This window comes from Bison bison, unplaced genomic scaffold (assembly GCF_000754665.1).
Source record: "Bison bison bison isolate TAMUID 2011002044 unplaced genomic scaffold, Bison_UMD1.0 scf7180017864471, whole genome shotgun sequence".
NCBI lineage: Eukaryota > Metazoa > Chordata > Mammalia > Artiodactyla > Bovidae > Bison > Bison bison.
In genome coordinates, this window is record NW_011495032.1 from 23,817,751 (window position 1) to 23,835,875 (window position 18,125).

Sequence of the window (18,125 nt, forward strand, 5' to 3'; positions counted from 1 at the left end):
ACACCATAGTTCAAAAGCATCAATTCTTCTGCGCTCAGCTTTCTTTATAGTCCAACTCTCACATCCATACATGACTACTGGAAAAACCATAGCCTTGACTAGACGGACCTTTGTTGGCAAAGTAACATCTCTGCTTTTTAATATGCTGTCTAGGTTGGTCATCTGCATATCTGAGATTATTGATATTTCTCCTGGCAGTCTTGATTCCAGCTTGTGCTTCTTCCAGCCCAGCATTTCTCATGATGTACTCTGCACAGAAGTTAAATAAACAGGGCGACAATATACAGCCTTGACGTACTCCTTTTCCTATTTGGAACCAGTCATTGTTCCATGTCCAGTTCTAACTGTTGCTTCCTGACCTGCATATAGGTTTCTCAAGAGGCAGGTCAGGTGGTCTGGTATTCCCATCTCTTTCAGAATTTTCCAGTTTCTTGTGATCCACACAAAGGCTTTGGCATAGTCAATAAAGCAGAAATAGATGTTTTTCTGGAACTCTCTTGCTTTTTCCATGATCCAGCGGGTGCTGGCAATTTGATCTCTAGTTCCTCTGCCTTTTCTAAAACCAGCTTCAACATGTGGAAGTTTGTGGTTCATGTATTACTGAAGCCTGGCTTGGAGAATTTTGAGCATTACTTTACTAGCATGTGAGATGAGTGCAACTGTGTGGTAGTCTGAGCATTTTTTGGCATTGCCTTTCTTTGGGATTGGAATGAAAACTGACCTTTTCATTTAAAGACATATAAGTAAAATAGATTACTTTTATATTTTAAGACTGACTTAAGTCTTGCTAATTGTATTTACTGGAAAGACTTTGAAACGGAGGAAATATATAGAAATAGCTTTTCCAATGTTTAACTTGATAATTTTTCATATAATATCACAAAATATGACATAAGGAACTTTATAATCTTAAGAAGAAAATGAGCAGTTTAAATAAACCTCTTCCTTCCTCCTAAACTTGTACTGTTAATTTAGAATGGTGTTGCTTGAATAACTTCACAAAACTGCTAGACTATACAAAACTGCCTATGATCTTAAAATGCAGATAAGACACTGAGAGGAAACTATAAAATAATGTTTAAATTGAAATTTAACACCAGTTTTTGTTTTTTAAAAAATTTTTATTGGAGTATAGCTGATTTACAAGGTTGTATTAGTTTGAGGTATATAGCACAGTGAATCAGTTACACATATATATATACCCACTCTTTTTATTTTGCTGAATCCTTTTCTTGTATTTATTAACCATCTAAAATTTAAAGAGGGCCTACTTCATTCAAACTGTAAGATTTAGGAAGTAGCTTCGTGGTTTAAGAAGGATGAAACATACGATCTTGGCCCTTGGAAGTTCTCACAGAACTGTATTTAAATCAATTTGTTAAAGTTTGACAGACCTAAGGGATAAGCTTTGGCTTCCTTGGTGGCTCGGAAGGTAAAGAATCTGCCTGCAGTGTGGGAGACCCAATCCCTGGGTTAGGAAGGTCCCCTGGAGAAGGGAGTGGCTACCCACTCCAGTATTCTGGAGTTTTGTAAGATGGAGGAGCCAGGTGGGCTATAGTCCATGGGGTCACAAACAGTCAGACATGACTGACTGACATGACTGAGTGACTGACTAAAGGATGAGCTTAGGTGTAATAGTGGAAAAAAATTACTGGACTAAGTCAAAGGTATCATTTAACATACTAAAGGAGGAGTATTCACTGTTAATGGTTGTCATGAGAGACATTCTTCAAATTAGACATTTTAACAAAATATCCACTATTTTTTAGATTCTTTTCTCATATTGGTCATTACAGAATTATTGAGTAGGGTTCCCTGTGTTATACAGTAAGTCCATATTAGTTATCTATTTTACATATAATAATGTAATAGTAGCTTTAAAAAAAGGAATAATTCAATAATTTATACACTTCTATTCTAAATGATAATATATATACACCCTTGTAAAACTGCTTGAATGTAGATATATATGTTTCTAATAATCTAACATTTCAGAATAAAGTCATTACTTTCACAATAGTAAATTCAAGTCAACAAATCCTATATTGATTGTACAGTTAATATTATTTAGATGACTTAAGCTTAACTCTTAAGAACTCTAAAGCTAAAAAAAATTTACATACTTTATAGTCTACTAACCACCAAATGCTTTATATGAAATCACTATCACAGGATTTAACATCTTAAAAAAATGCCAACTCTCCCCTTACACTGAAGTCTAGACCAGTCAGACAATTTGTCCAAGGTCACAGAAATTAGTGGTGGAGAAAGACACCAGAATTCAGATCTTTTGACACAGATGATGTTTTCACTATACGACTCTTCTTATACCAGAAAGGAGGTGGAGGAAGAGGTGAGGATTGCTTAATTTCAAGCAGTACAGTCTATGCAGTGCCAATAATGAAGTGATGAACTTTTGAAAATGGCCAACTGCTGGTAACTTTTTAAAGTACTGAATACATTCAGCTCTTTAGGGGAATTAAACATTGTTGCCTTCATAAATTTATGTATTAAAAATATATGTCCATGTTTTAAATCTACTTTCCTCTTTAGTAAGACTCTAAAATTGCCTTCTGTAAATTTCATTGGCTGTGGTACTATTATGATTTGTCTATGTTATAAAGACCTTATTTCCTGTCCTCAGTAGCAAGTACATTAGCATGTAGAGACTGTATTTTAATAAGCACTGCAAAGAAATATAGATTAACCAAAATTAGTACTTTTTTTGTTTAAAAGGAGGGCAGGGGAGTGACTGGCAATCCAGTAAATTTTCAGATACCACTGCAAATAAGACTATTAAAAACTTGCCAATGTACTGTTAAAATCTTTAATTCCAAGCATATGTATCATGCTATCATGTTCTCAGTTTCTCAGAATCAGAAATGACCTCCCCACAGAATTTGAAAAAGAGAAAGGTGCTTCCCTGGCAGTTCCCGTGGTCAGGACTCTATGCTTTCACTGCCAAGGGCCTGGGTTTAATCTGTGGCTGGGGAACTAAGATCCCACATGCCATGTGGCACAGCATATAAATACGTAAATAAATAGACAGAAATATAAGTAGATAGGGTTTCCCTGGTGGCTCAGATGGTAAAGAATCCTCTTGCCAATATAGGAGATGCAGGTTCAATCCATGGGTTAGGAAGATCCCCTGGAGAAGGGGATGACAACCCACTCCAGTATTCTTTCCTGGAGAACCCCATGGACAGAGGAGCCTGGTGGGCTATAGTCCATGGGGTTGCAAAGAGTCAGACACAACTGAGCAACTAACACATACTTAAATGGTGCTATCACCTACAGCAAAAGATGTTAAGAATAATTTACACTTTCCTCAAACTTAGCAAATAGTTTTGACATGATAATTACTAAGAGGCATGCCATAGGATGAATGCATTGAGAGCAGTTTGGGTGGAATAATGGAGACTGAATCCAAATATGAGTGGGTAATGAAAAAATATGAGGAGAGGAAATGAGCACAAGTAGGCAGAGGCTGAACAGGAATACTATAAAGTTCACTGGGAAGGAGGACAGAAAAATGGTGTAGATAATAAAATAGGAGGCAAATCAAGGAAGGTTTTTTAAAAATAGAATATTGTCGTTTATCATATTCCTTTCATCAAGAAAGGAAAAAAAATCTACAGAAGAAAAAGAGCTGGCAATTGCAGGAGCAATCTTTGAGGTGGTTAGAGAAGATGAGATCCAGGCCCAAGTGGAAGAGATAGTTTTTGATACAATCTGAGACACTTCATCCACTAAATAGCAGAAATAGCAGGAGAGTCTGACTAGAGATGCTGGCAGAGCGGCAGAGTTGAGTAGGAAAATAGTTTCCAACTATTTCCTTCTTTTATAACGACACAGAAAGTAAACTGAAAATGAGGAAGGGTGATAAGTGTGAGGAAAAAGAAGGAATAAAATGAACAGTGGGAAAGTGTACAATGAAATATGCTCATTTTTAATTTTCAGTCCTGCATTTAAGTGGAGAAAGTCAACAAAACTGTTTTCTCCAGGTACGCTGAGTTGCTCAGGTACAGGCATGAAGTAGATGGATGGGTAGATTTTATCCAGTGTTGAGATTTTGCCCAAAAAAAATGAATTAAGGGAATGAGAAGCAAAGAAGCTGAGAATGTGTGCAAGGAAATGACTATAATGATGGACCATGAAAATGTAGCTAAGAAAAGAGGGAAGTGAGACATCTGCAGGGAGGCAGAAGAATAATTAAATCATAAAGAAGCAGTAGGGTCAATGGTTTTCTGGAAGCAGAAGAAGCAGAACTGCTGCAGTGACTAAGGGATCTGGAAGGAGGGAAAGCAGAAAAAGTAACATGTTGGTCTAGAGATTAAACAAGTTATATAGTACAGGTTGGCCATGATATGGAATATTAAACTTCTACAGGAATTTCCTGGCAGTCCAGTGATTAGAACTTGGCCAAGGAATTCCCTCCATGTATTTCACTATTCTTCTAATCAATATTTACTAGTGATAAAATACTACATTCTAGGGAATTAACATACATACATATATATATATATAAACAGGTATAAAAATATATAACCCCTGCCCATGAAGAACTTACAATTTAAAAATAAAGCATAAAACAAATATATTTTAATAAGCAAAGCTTCATGTTAAGACAAAACAAGGGAATACATACATTCAATATTCACACAGAATTCTGAAAACTCCTGACCAAGAAAGATATGCATATGTGTCCCTTATCATACCTAAAGTTACAAAACATTCAAAAATACACAGCAAGAGAAAAAGAAGCAAATGAGTCCTGCGGTTGCTGCTACAAATAGCAACAGATACAAGCCCAACTGAGAGCCAATCCAAGTTTAGGAGATAGGAAAGAAAGAGGTCAATAAGCAAGCTTTTAGTGATAGGACAAAAATGAAGATGCACTTTAAGTTAAGCTGCTGGTTAGGAGATGATTACCTGAACTTCTTCAAACTCACTCCAGTACACAGCAGAGGCACTCTTGGAGGCTGTATCTGGGAAGATAAGAAGCTACTTTCCTGTGTGTTCCTTTCATTTCATTTTAAAGCATACATGAATCCAGTGGTGATAAAACTGTATGTCATACTATTATGTTAATGGAAAGGTAATGTGTGTATTTTGCATAAGTTAACATATAGAGTCAATAGCTGCACTTTTTTCCCCCTTCTAGCACAAGGCTAAACAACAGCAAACTCTTTTTCTAAGTTTATTTATTGTGATTATTTAGGCTTTCTCTGGTCATTTTCAAGCTAAGTTTACTAGCAGCAGCATTTCACATTACCAGTTTGACTGAATTCTCTAATTAGAGTGATTACACAGAGTTCTATATTGTCAATAGAAGGACTGCAAACAATACTTAAATAAATCTCAAACCGTGTATGGCTAAAATTTAGATTCCAGGAAAGGAAACATTCCAAAATAGGAAACAGAGTAAAGTTTCAAATTAAATAAATACTCTCCTAAGATGGTGGTCACTCAAACCAAGAATCAAAATGTATTGTCCTCAACCATAACAAATTTAATCAAAACATTAAAAAACATGGAGAGGGGGGTCATGGGGAAAGCCAAAGCAACTATCAGAATGAAAAACAGCAGAAAGAAAGTTTTCCAGTCCCATTGGAAGGATTAAACAAAACTTAAAGAAAACTACAAAACTTACATATATGTGTTTTAGTACACGTATTTCTTATGTAGTACAATAAAATCATTTTTCTTATAAACTGTCCTACCTCATTATTTGAGTCTTGAATAACTTTATAGAGGGCTGGTACCAGTGTTTTTTTCCGGTGTAAAGTTGCCGCATAATTGGTGATCTGAGTGTCAGGTAATGCCTAAAACAAAAATCAAAGGAAACTTAAAGTGAACTTAATATTTGAGAAGTCAAAAACTTAAATTTATGAGTCCTTCTCAAAAAGATTTATAACAGAGTCAACTAAGAAAAGTAAAAAATAATTAATACATGAAATAACCATGAGCTAATAAAACAAATAAATTAGGATGTTATACAATTCTTCTAACTAGTCAACCATGAGAAATGATTAGAAATCACGTATTACACAAGCTTTGCTGAAATGAATCACTTTAGTCTAAAAAAAAACAGTGTGGGATAACTTCAATTCCTGTATTTTATTTTCACAAAACACTTATATCTATAGTGTTAATAAATTATACAGTTTTTAGTCAAATTAATGAGTGATTTTTAATCACAGGAAATAAAAATATAAGGCACAAATTTGATTTCTGTGCCTTATTAAAGCTTGGAGGCTTCCCTTCTTTTATTGAATGTATCTTAAAATTTATATATTACCTTATCAATCCTAACAACTAGATTCATTTTTACATATTATCTTCTGGCCATAATTCACATTTGTTGTTGTTGCTGAGTTGCTAAGTCATGTCTGACTGTTTGTGACCCCATGTACTCTGCAGCACAGCAGGCTTCCCTGTCCTTCACTATCTCCCACATTTGTTCAAACTCATGTCCACTGAGTCGGTAAAGTCATCCAACCATCTCTGTTGCTCCTTTCTCCTCTTGCCCTCCATCTTTCCCAGCATCAGGGTCTTTTGCAATTATTCACATTAGTGTCTTTTTAAAGAGGTTTAATTACAGAAACAAGTTATTTCATATATTGCCATTCCCACTTTATAACTTTTGTTTCAGTTTCTCCATGAACATATATACACTGAATTACAACATACAAATCATATAACACATTCTCATCCTCAATGCAATTTACCTTGAATTCTGATAACCATTCTTCCACAACACCACGTTCAGATCCCAGCATCTTCTTCTACCTTCTATTCCTCTTTTCTGGAAGAAAAAAAAAAAAGCACTGAATTTGAGGACAGTGTTACTTACAGAAACTATCAAAGTAAATGATGTGTGCCTTTCATTTAAGGAGAAACTCATCTAGTGCATATTTTAGATAAGGAGGCTTACTTTTAGACTGCCTTCCTGGAAGTAGCTTCAGTCATGTCTGACTCTTTGCAACCCATGGACTGAAGTCTGCCAGACTCCTCTGTCCATGGAATTCTCCAGGCAAGAATACTCGAGTGGGTTGCCATGCCCCACTCGAGGGGACCTTCCCGTCCCAAAGACCGACCTGTGTCTCCTGCAGCTCCTGCATCGCAGGTGAATTCTTTACTGCTGAGCCACTGGGCAAGCTCCAGTTTCAGACTAGTGTTCAATTAAAACAAAACTGTTTATAAAGAAATAAGTTCTATCTTTAACGATATGTTTGAAACCTAATTTCCTAATGCTTTTATATTTTCCCCAACAACTAAATTCCAAAGTAACAAAAGCTAGTTTACTAAGTAAAATCAAACTGCATATTACCCAAGACAAATGTACAGTCCATGCCTAGTCACACTGTGTGTTTAGTCGTTCAGTTGTGTCCGACTCTTGTGACCCCACAGACTGTAACCTTCCAGGCTCCTGTGTCCATGGGATTTTCCAGGCAAGAATACTGGAGTCGGTTGCCATTTCCTTTTCCAGGGGATCTTCCCAACCCAGGAATCGAACCCAGGTCTCCTGCATTACAGGCAGATTCTTTACTGACTGAACTAAAGGGAAGCCTTGCTTTTACCAAATATACAACTGGAATAAGTTATACATAATAGAATAAACAATGGGACAGATTTTTACAAAGGTAAAAAAGTTAGAAATCAAGGGTCATATATGTACAGCAAAATGATGATAAACATACACATATATACACACTATACAAAATAAGGCCATTGAAGAAGGTAGATTTATGTTTTCTAAAATGGAAAAATGTCCAGGTAGAAAAAGCAAGTTGTATAATAGTATATAAGTTATAATTCCATCAAAAATTATATAAATGTGAAAAGCTGGGAGGAAAAATATATAAACTACTCAGTGTTTACCTCTGAGGGAAGGATTAACTGAGGATATTCTAGTTGTCTGATTCTGAATTACAAAAATGTAACAATACATATGTATTATTTTTTAAGTGAGGCAGACAACAAAGATTTGGGGTTTTTAATTTATGACTCAAAAGGGTAACCAAAAGAAAAAAGAAATTTCTTGAGCAGGGAGGGAAATGTCTCCAAAGCAACTGAAATGAAAGTTCCTTTACTAAAAAGAAAATATTTCCTGAATGTGTAACATTTCATAATAAATTTCTATCCAAAAAAAGAAACTGGATTTTCTAATCCCCCAACATTCCCTAAATACCCATATATAATGCACTGTAACAAGGAGTACAAAAAGGAATAAGAAATGCTCCTTATTTTCAAGTAGCAAATGCTTTTAAGATGGGCTGACAGATTTATTCAAATAAACTACAAAAGGAAAATGAATGGATTAAAAGGGATGTTAAAAAAAATCAATAACCAAAATATGAATCTTATTTGGATTCTGATTCAAACATTAAAAAAGAGCTTAACATAATTGGAAAAGGTTAAACATGACTTATTGTATGACTTATTACTTAATACTGGATGATACTAAATCAAGGAATGATCAATTATTTTATATTTAATAATGGTATTTCAGTTAGGAAATTTCCCATACCCTTATGGCATCACCAAGTTAATGGACATGAGTTTGAGCAGACGCCGGGAGATAGTGAAGCACAGGGAAGCCTGGCGTGCTACAGTCCCTGGGGTCACAAAGAGTCGGACACGACTTAGCGACTGAACAACAACAAAAAGTCCCACATATATTTGGAACTATTTATGAGCTGTTATTCCCAATTTTGTACCAGGACTATAGTATTTTAATTACTGTGGCTTTATAATGCACTTTATACACTCTATGGACAGGGAGGCCTGGCGTGCTGCAATTCATGGGGTTGCAAAGAGTCAGACACGACTGAGCGACTGATCTGATCTGATCTGATCTGATACACTCTATGGGGTCACAAAGAGTTGGACACGACTGAATGACTAACACTTTATAATAGTACATGTCCCATATTTTTTCCTAAAAATGTATTTCGTTATTATTGCCTGCTTTATTCTTCCAGTTAAATATTAGACTTGTACTGTAAGTTTTTTTTCTGTACTCCATCCTCATAGGAATTAAATTTACAAATTAATTTCAAATGACATCCTCACATCATCGAGTCATCCAATACAGAAGCATAGCATTGCTCTTTATTAAAAATCTTCTTTTTTATGCCTGTATAAATTCTGTGTTTTCTTCATACAGATCAGAACATTCAAATTAAGTTGATTCCTAAGTAAAATCTTCTCTGTTGGTTGGTTCCAGATCCACTGTGAAAACCAAAATCCAAGGATACTCAATTCCCACAGCTGGCCCTCCCTATCAGCATATTCAACCAACCATGTACCATGTAGCACTGCATCTATTTACTGAAAAAATCTGAGTATAAGTGGATTTGCTGAGTTCAAACCAGTGTTGTTTAAGGGTCAACAGTTTATAGTTTCTTGCTGCAACTGTGATTCTTTTTCATCATTTCAAACTAGCTATAGTTACACACACACAAATAAATACTTAAAAAAACAAAATGAACAAGTTTTTAGATAAATATTTAAAATACTGAAAATGACTTAAATTATGATTATTTATATGTTTTAGGAAATATCTATACTTTGACTACACTGACTTCTTTATAGAAAAGGAAAACAAAAGCAACTACAATTAATCAAAAAATTTTCAAATTCTTTACAAAGAACATCAACAGCTTTTAAAAATTAAAAAGAAAATCAAACATTATTTTTTGAAAGAAACACAAAACTTTTTAATCTGATATATACTGCACTGGAATCCCTAACTGATACAGGGCCCGGAATATACAGTTTGAAAAAGTTCCCCAAGTAATCCTGATGACTACCTTCAGTTTAAAAAAAAAAAGTATTACATCCAAGTTAAATTTCTCATTTTAAATTTCTATATGATATCTCCCATAAAAACAAATTTGCAATGTCAAATCACTTTGATTTCTATCAATACTGTTGTTTTTTTTAATGTGACTGCAAGTTAATTAACTTTAGACAGAAGAATATAGTGGTGTTAATAATAATTATAACCAAAACATCATACTTACCTGATTTTATGATACTAATTTTAAGACAGTAGTTTATTAACAAATATAAGTAGAAAATAAGAAATAACCCTTTATTAAAATGAAACAAAATGCTTAACTAAAGGATAAGAGCACAAGCTTATCCATATAATCCCATAAGACTTTTAAAAATTATCCTTTACATTTCTGGCCACCTTTAGTCTCTTTACACTTGCCACATTCTCCTAGTTCTTTGTATATGGCTGTTCAATGTTAACCTCTTCATAGAAGTCCCCTGTGTCTATTTATACTGGCTGCCTCTATATGCTCTTCCCTCCAACCCTTAACACTCTGTCCTTTCCTTCATATCATTTTAGCAAAATCTGTAAATAATCTTTTTTTTTAATGAGGCATAGTTAACATACAATGTTCCAATTATTTACTTATTATTGGCTTTCCCACTAGAATTTGTACGTCACAAGGACAGGCACTGTGCACATAGCAGGCACTCAAACATCTGATTTAATTATCTGTGCTTATGAACTCAATTTATTTAGCACCTTTGTAATGACACTTATTTTTGGTCATAACAAAACCTGAAATATCTTCTGCATTTTCTGTTTAATTAAGCTTAATAATTTTATTTTTTCCAAATTAAATACAGATGGAAGCTAAGAGCCTCTTTCAAAATCATCCAGAAACTTCTGACAGGCAGATATTCTCCCAGATGTAGGAGTCATTCATAGTAACCTTGCTCAGGTGTGAAATTAGAGACAGAGATCTGGCAATTTTGCCGTCTTTGAATTAACTGCCATGTGTCAGGCAATCTTCTACTGAGAAAATTATTACTGCAAAACTGTATTATACTGTGATATTTTGTAGACATTTTAAGTAACAATTAGGGGCAAAAATTCAGTTAACAATTCAACCCTATGTGGTTTACCTAAGATCAACTGAAACGATAACTGAATAAATGATTACACAAAGCTAAATTCCCAAAACACCAAATATGAATGATTACTGCTATTTCAAAATTACTTGCCTGGCTGATGAAAAGCATATTTGGACAATATACATCTTGATTTCAAAAATGTGAAAAAATGTGTCTTGAAAGTGAGAAAAAAGAAAGTTATCAGCAAGCCTTTTAAGTATAAACACTGTATCAGCTACTTTTTGGACTTTATCTGATTTAACGACAGGAAATAGAATGTAGTGGTTTAGACTCGATTTTTTGTCTCAGTAGACACTGTTTCACTCCTACATTTTATAAGCTTATTAATTCATTAAATTCAAGTTTATTACATAAATCCATTAAATTCAAGTTTATTATATAAGTCCATTACATGTTAACAAATAACATTTTAAAAAGAAACTTTATTTTTCCAAAACAAAAACAACTCTAGTGACAAGAACAGTGCTGTTTTACAATTTCTGCAAATTTTATACTTGCCTCTGCATCCAATCTGTTGCTGGAAATCTTCAAGGTATATTCACCAGAGAATGATGGTGAAGAAGTCAAATACTATCTTAGTATTAATATGAAAAATAGTTTTAACTCCACAGATCCACTTAAAGGATTCCCAGGACACATACTGAGCACAGACTCTGGAGCCAGATTAGGCTTTAGGTCACTAACTCTAGCTATGTTTATTTTTTTAAATTGAGTTATAATTAACATACAATATTATACTAGTTTCAGGTTTATGTCAGCAATTTGATATTTTTATACATTATGAAAAGATCATTGAAATAAAACCAGTTACCAACCCTCACCACACAAATTTGCTACGATATTATTGACTATGTTCCCTATGTGTGCATTACATACCTATGACCTATTTATCTTTGAACTGAAAGTTTGGACATCATTCTAACTATGTTTAAATCATCGTACCCCCTTACCAGCTATACTTAAACCTTGTGTTTCATTTCTTGCACTTCAAAAAGACAGGTAATAGATGTCTTAAGGTAAACACTGAATAAGTATCTACTACGAGCAGTACATAATTAATCTTCAGAATACTATGTACTATAAAATAGCTGTTATCCCTATCTAACAGATAAGAAAATTAAAGTGTAAAGTTTGAGTGATCCACACATGGCAACACAATTTAAGTGGCAGAGCTGGAATTTGAATTTAATACCTACTAAAATCTATAGTTGAAAAATGTAATTGTCCCTTTCTTACAGCTCATACTTCTCCCCCCAGGGCTTTCTGTTCTGATCATATTCACTTCTCAGTGTCTCTATCACTTCATGCACACCTTCACACCAGGGATTCTGTTCCAGCCTGTAGTGCTGTCCTACAATAACTATTCCAATCCTGTTAGTCTCAGCAGGCCTTTCTTGACCACTTATCTAGACAGTATTCCCCTTCTCCAGTATTTTCCATTCAAACAAATACAGTTCATTTTCTTCCTATGGACATGGATTTTATACCTTGCTTACTAAACCTTACTACTTGTTGTCTATCTTTCCTAACAGATTACAAATCCCATGAGAATAGAAGGGTCATTTTCTGTTCTGCTCGCAATTAAGTGCTCACTATGAACTCCAAGCTAACAAGTATTTTATGGTATCCAGACATATAACAGGTACTTAATGTCTATTTAGAACTTCCCTGGTGGCTCAGACGGTAAAGCGTCTGCCTGCAGTGCAGGAGACCTGGGTTCAATTCCTGGGTCGGAAGATCCCCTGGAGAAGGAAATGGCAATCCACTCCAGCACTCTTGCCTAGAAAATCCCATGGACAGAGGAGCCTGATAGGCTACGGTCCATGGGGTCGCAAAGAGTTAGACACGACTGAGCGACTTCACTTTCACTTTAATGTCTATTTGCTGAATCAATGAACCACAAAGCTTATACGATCTTGGACAAATAACTTAAACCCTTTGGGCTTCAGGTTGCTACAATAATAAGTTACTTTCTAAATCTAAAATCCTATAAATATATTTTAGTACCTTCTTTTGTAACCAGTCGGTTACAAAGAAAAAATTTAAATATATGTCTTCTAACTAGAATCAGCATCTTTTAGCATTTAGAGGTGGCTATGAACATAGTTATTAACATACTGCAAGTACTCTTTTTATTTAAACAGACAATACAGAATTCTGAAAATAATTTCTTCTGCTGCATATTATACTCATCCCATCACCTGGTATATAAAAGCTATATTTAAAAGCAAAAATCAAGCTGATATTCTAGCATGCAGATCAATTCAGGCCCATACTGCCTCACTTTCAGAGTATGAAACAAATTAAAAAGTCTATCACAGAAAATGATTATCTTTTTGGTGACCATGGAAATGGCAACCTTTATTAGCAAGATCTGAATAAAACAAAATAAAAAAAATAAAGTGCTGAAACATGATCTTAAAGAGGTCAATAACTACTTGTCAGAAAGCAAACTCACAATATTTGTACAAGTACAGTAAGTTCTTCACTACCTAGACAGATATATATTGTGTCTTAGCTGATCATCAGTATATGTATTCTTCTTTAGAAACTGACAATTTAGAGAGAACTAGGCTTCCCTGGTAGCTCAGATGATAAAGAATCCACCTGCAATGCAGGAGACCCCGGTTCGTATCCCTGGGTCAGGAAGATCAGGAGAAGAGAATGACTACCCACTCCAGTATTCTTGCCTGGAGAATTCCATGGACAGAGCCCCCTGATGGACTACTGTCCACAGGGTCACAAAGAGTCGGGCACAACTGAGTGACTTGTTAGTCACTCAGTTAACAGGCAGTATGGCCTACTGGTTATGAAGAGTACAGGCTTTTGCTCTAGACTGCCTGAGTTTGAATTCCAGCTCCATGACCTTCAAGTTATATTGAGAAAGTTACTTAACTAATCTGTGGTCTCAAATCCCTCATTTATAAAATGGGAATTACCTATGTCAAATAATTTTTTTTAAAGATTAAATAAGTTAACAGACAGCAGTGAGCTAAACGATGATAACTGCTCTCAAGAATTTCTAATGGACCAAAATTATTGGATAAACAAAGCTATACAATTATCAGGGTGACATATGACAGTAAAAAATGGTTTTGTTATTGCAAATTTTCAAACAAGGTCAACAATTATCTATATATTTCAAGGTATAAGTATGAAACAAAGCACTTAACGCATGCTACTATTGTAAATACCAAATTCTAAGTAAAACATTAAAACTACACTGTCCAGTTTTAATTAATTAAAATAAAATAAAATTTAAAAATCAATTCCTGAGAATTTCCTGGCTGTCCAGTGGTTAGGACTCAGAGCTTTCACAGAAGAGGGTCTCAGTTTGATCCCTGGTCACAGAACTAAGATCCTACAAGCCACATGGCATGGCCCAAAAAATTAGAAAAAAAAAAAAAAACACAAAACTGTACTATTAAAAAAAACCCCACCAATTCCTTACTTGCACTAGCCACATTTCAAGCACTTAATAGCTGCATGTAGCTAGTGTCTCCTGTATTAGAAGCACAGATGTAGAACACAGACATTATCAAAGAAATTTCATAAACAGCATTGATCTAGATGTAGTTAGAAAATACAATTATGCTGAGTAAATTCAATAATTTAAGAGCTGCAAAGTTTAGGAAACAAAACATTTTAAAGACAACAATTAAAAAGGAAACACTTTCAAAAAGTAAAATTAAAAGGCAATAATTAAGATGTGATTATTTCAAGTCTCCTAGGTAAAAACTCCTTACAAATAGCTGTGAAAAGAAGGGAAGGGAAAAGCAAAGGAGAAAAGGAAAGATATACCCATTTGAATGCAGAGTTTCAAAGAAGACATAAGAAAGCCTTCCTCAGTGGTCAATGCAAATAGAGGAAAACAATAGAATGGGAAAGACTAGAGATCTCTTTAAGATAATTGGAGATACCAAGGGAACATTTTGTAAACAGAAGCTACCCACCAAAAATTACCAAAAATTCCAACATGTCTAACTATGGGAACTTCATTCTTTATCCTTTAAAAAGTTAAATTCTATGATTTTACCTCTGTTGTAAGATCAGTGTTCTAATGGAGGAGGTGGCACAGGAATGCAGCAGAGTTCAAGTATGGAATTCATTTGTTGAGACTTAAATATTTTCCAACTCTACAAAAAATGAAAATGAAAAACTGTAAAATACTGAGAGAAAATATTATCAAGAATGTAAAATAAAGGAGAAAGAATAATTTTGAAAATACATTTATAATACAGTGTACCCAATTTAAAAAATAATTAGGATTATTTTTAAGTTTTCTATAAGAACCAGGAGATACTCAAATACCATTATCAAACTTATTTTAAAAACATCAGATTTGGAGAAAAGTCTGAGTTTTAGTTTCAAATTTACCATTAAATATCTGTAAAGACTTCGAGTAAGCTATTTAAAATTTCTGGAGCTGAACCTGAATAATCTACAAAAATAAGTTACTTCCTAGTCAAAAAGCCTATAAATCCAATTTTTGAAACATTACAGTGATCTCACACACACACACACGTAACAATCAATAAAATTTTAACATGCAGCATAAAATAGAGCTTAAATAATAAATATAAATAGCTACATTACAATTTTGCATGGATTTCACAGACTGAAAAGTTTATCGTTTTGAGAAAGAATACAGAAAATGCTATTACTTGAAGTTCTGGCACAAAACCATTAAAAGTTATTTTCAAACTGCTTAAAGTATACTTTTCTCATGAAGTCATAACTACTATCATGCAGTTGCTGACCACATTATACTCTACTTCTTTGATTCAAAATTCATCACAACTTCAGAATCTAAAACATCAAAAGTAAATTAACATTTTAAAATAGTTCATCACAAAATACTTTTTTAATACAAGGAATACTGCAATAAAATTCTCTTGGAGTTAAATGATGTTATCACTTTAATGTCCCCAAAGTTTTTCAAACTGAAGACGCATCAGGAAACCTCCTACTCCAAGAATGGCAGCTGACTTTTCATCTCTTACACACTGGGCTATCGCATTAAATTTTTTATTTCATGACAAGTTTTGCCATGGGGAAAAAACTTGAAAAGGACTAACAGAATGTCTCTGGAAAGATATACAAGAAATTGGTAACCCTTTGGGAAGAGACATTTGATGTTAAGGAGACTGTCTTTTTAACTTTGGGAATTTGGAACCACCGAGACATTTGCCAGATTTTGAAGCAGTGCAGGCAGGCAGACTTGATAGCTATGCTGGGAAGCTCTGTGGAGATAGGTCTCTGACAGACTTTCAAGGTTAAGGGTACAGATACTAGGCTCTCTATTGAGGAAAACAAAACCAAACAAGAAAACACAACAGGGCAAATGATAGGAAAACTAAGTAATTCAGAGTATGTTCTTTAACTACAGTAAATAATTCAGAGAATGTTCTTTAACTACAGTAATTAATAAATAACAATAATCGCTCAGTCATGTCTGACTCTTTGTGACCTCACAGACTGTAGGCTGCCAGGCTCCTCTGTCTCAGAATTCTTCAGTCTAGAATACTGGAGTGGGTAGCTGTTCCCCTCTCCAGGGGATCTTCCCAACCCAAGGACAGAACCCAGGTCTCCCTCATTGCAGGCGAATTCTTTATCAACTGAGGCACCAGGGAAGCCCATAATTAACAATAACTAATGATAATTAAAATAACAATAATAAATAAAAGGGCTTCCCTCGTGGCTCAGCTGGTAAAGAATCTGCCTGCAATGCGGGAAACCTGGGTTTGATCCCTGGGTTGGGAAGATCTGCTGGAGATACCAAGGGAACATTTCATGCAAAGATGGACTCGATAAAGGACAGAAATGGTATGGACCTAACAGAAGCAGAAGATATTAAGAAGAGGTGGCAAGAATACACAGAAGAACAATATAAAAAAGATCTTCATGACCCAGTTAACCACAATGGTGTGATCACTCACCTAGAACCAGGCATCCTGGAATGCAAAGTCAAGGGGGCCTTAGGAAGCATCACTACGAACAAATCTAGGAGGTAATGGAATTCCAGTCGAGCCATTTCAAATCCTAAAAGATGATGCTGTGCAAGTGCTGCACTCAATATGCCAGCAAATCTGGAAAACTCAGCAGTGGCCACAGGACTGGAAAAGGTCAGTTTTCATTCCAATCCCAAAGAAAGGAAATGCCAAAGAATGTTCAAACTACCACACAATTGCACTTATCTCACACACTAGCAAAGTAATGCTCAAAATTCTCCAAGGCAGGCTTCAACAGTATGTGAACCGTGAACTTCCAGATGTTCAAGCTGGATTTAGAAAAGGCAGAGGAACCAGAGATCAAATTGCTAACACCCACTGGATCATCCAAAAAGCAAGAGAGTTCCAGAAAAACATCTATTTCTACTTTATTGACTACGTCAAAACTTTTGACTGTGTAGGATCACAACAAACTGTGGAAAATTCTTCAAGAGATGGGAATACCAGACCACCTGACCTGACTCTTAAGAAATCTGTATGCAGGTCAAGAAGCAACAGTTAGAACTGGACATGGAACAACAGACTGGTTCCAAATTGGGAAAGGTGTACGTCAAGGCTGTATACTGTCACCTCCTTATTTAACTTACATGCAGAGTACATTATGTGAAAAGCTGGGCTGGATGAAGCACAAGCTGGAATCAAGACTGCTGCGAGAAATACCATAGCTCAATTGGTAAAGAATCTGCCTGCAATGCAGGAGACCTGGGTTCTATTCCTGGGTCGGGAAGATCCCCTGGAGGAGGAAATGGCAACCCGCTCCAATATTCTTGCCTGGAGAATTCCATGGACAGAGGATCCTGGCAGGCCACAGTCCATGGGGTCACAAGAATTGGGCACGACTTAGCAACTAAATGACGACGATGATGCAGATGACACCACCTTACAGCAGAAATCAAAGAAGAACTAAGGGGCCTCTTGATGAAAGTCAAACAGGAAAGCAAAAAAGTTGGCTTAAAACTCAACATTCAGAAAACAAAGATCATGGCATCCAGTCCCATCATTTCACAGAAAATAGATGGGGAAACAATGGGAACAGTGAGAGACTTTATTTTTGGGGGCTCCAAAATCACTGCAGATGGTGTCTGCAGCCATGAAATTAAAAGATACTTGCTCCTTGGAAGAAAAGCTATGACCAACCTAGACAGCATATTAAAAAGTAGAGATATTACTTTG

The 18,125-nt window shown here is 35.1% G+C and overlaps 1 protein-coding gene across 3 annotated transcripts in view; it reads right to left on the reverse strand.

Moving 5' to 3' along the window:
* The window catches only part of FAM126B (family with sequence similarity 126, member B), a 64,665-nt gene that overhangs the window by 33,593 nt on the left and 12,947 nt on the right, over positions 1–18,125 (reverse strand). For 2 of the 3 annotated variants that reach the window (XM_010860957.1, XM_010860956.1), the window contains exons 3-5: positions 14,978–15,077; positions 6,732–6,808; positions 5,724–5,825 (exon numbers count right to left, since the gene is read on the reverse strand). In XM_010860957.1, coding sequence (XP_010859259.1) covers positions 5,724–5,825; positions 6,732–6,782 — 153 coding nt within the window. In that variant the 5' untranslated portion in view covers positions 6,783–6,808; positions 14,978–15,077. Of the gene's footprint in view, positions 1–4,932; positions 4,989–5,723; positions 5,826–6,731; positions 6,809–14,977; positions 15,078–18,125 lie in introns of those variants that run through there. The other variant, XM_010860958.1, reaches the window with a different exon arrangement.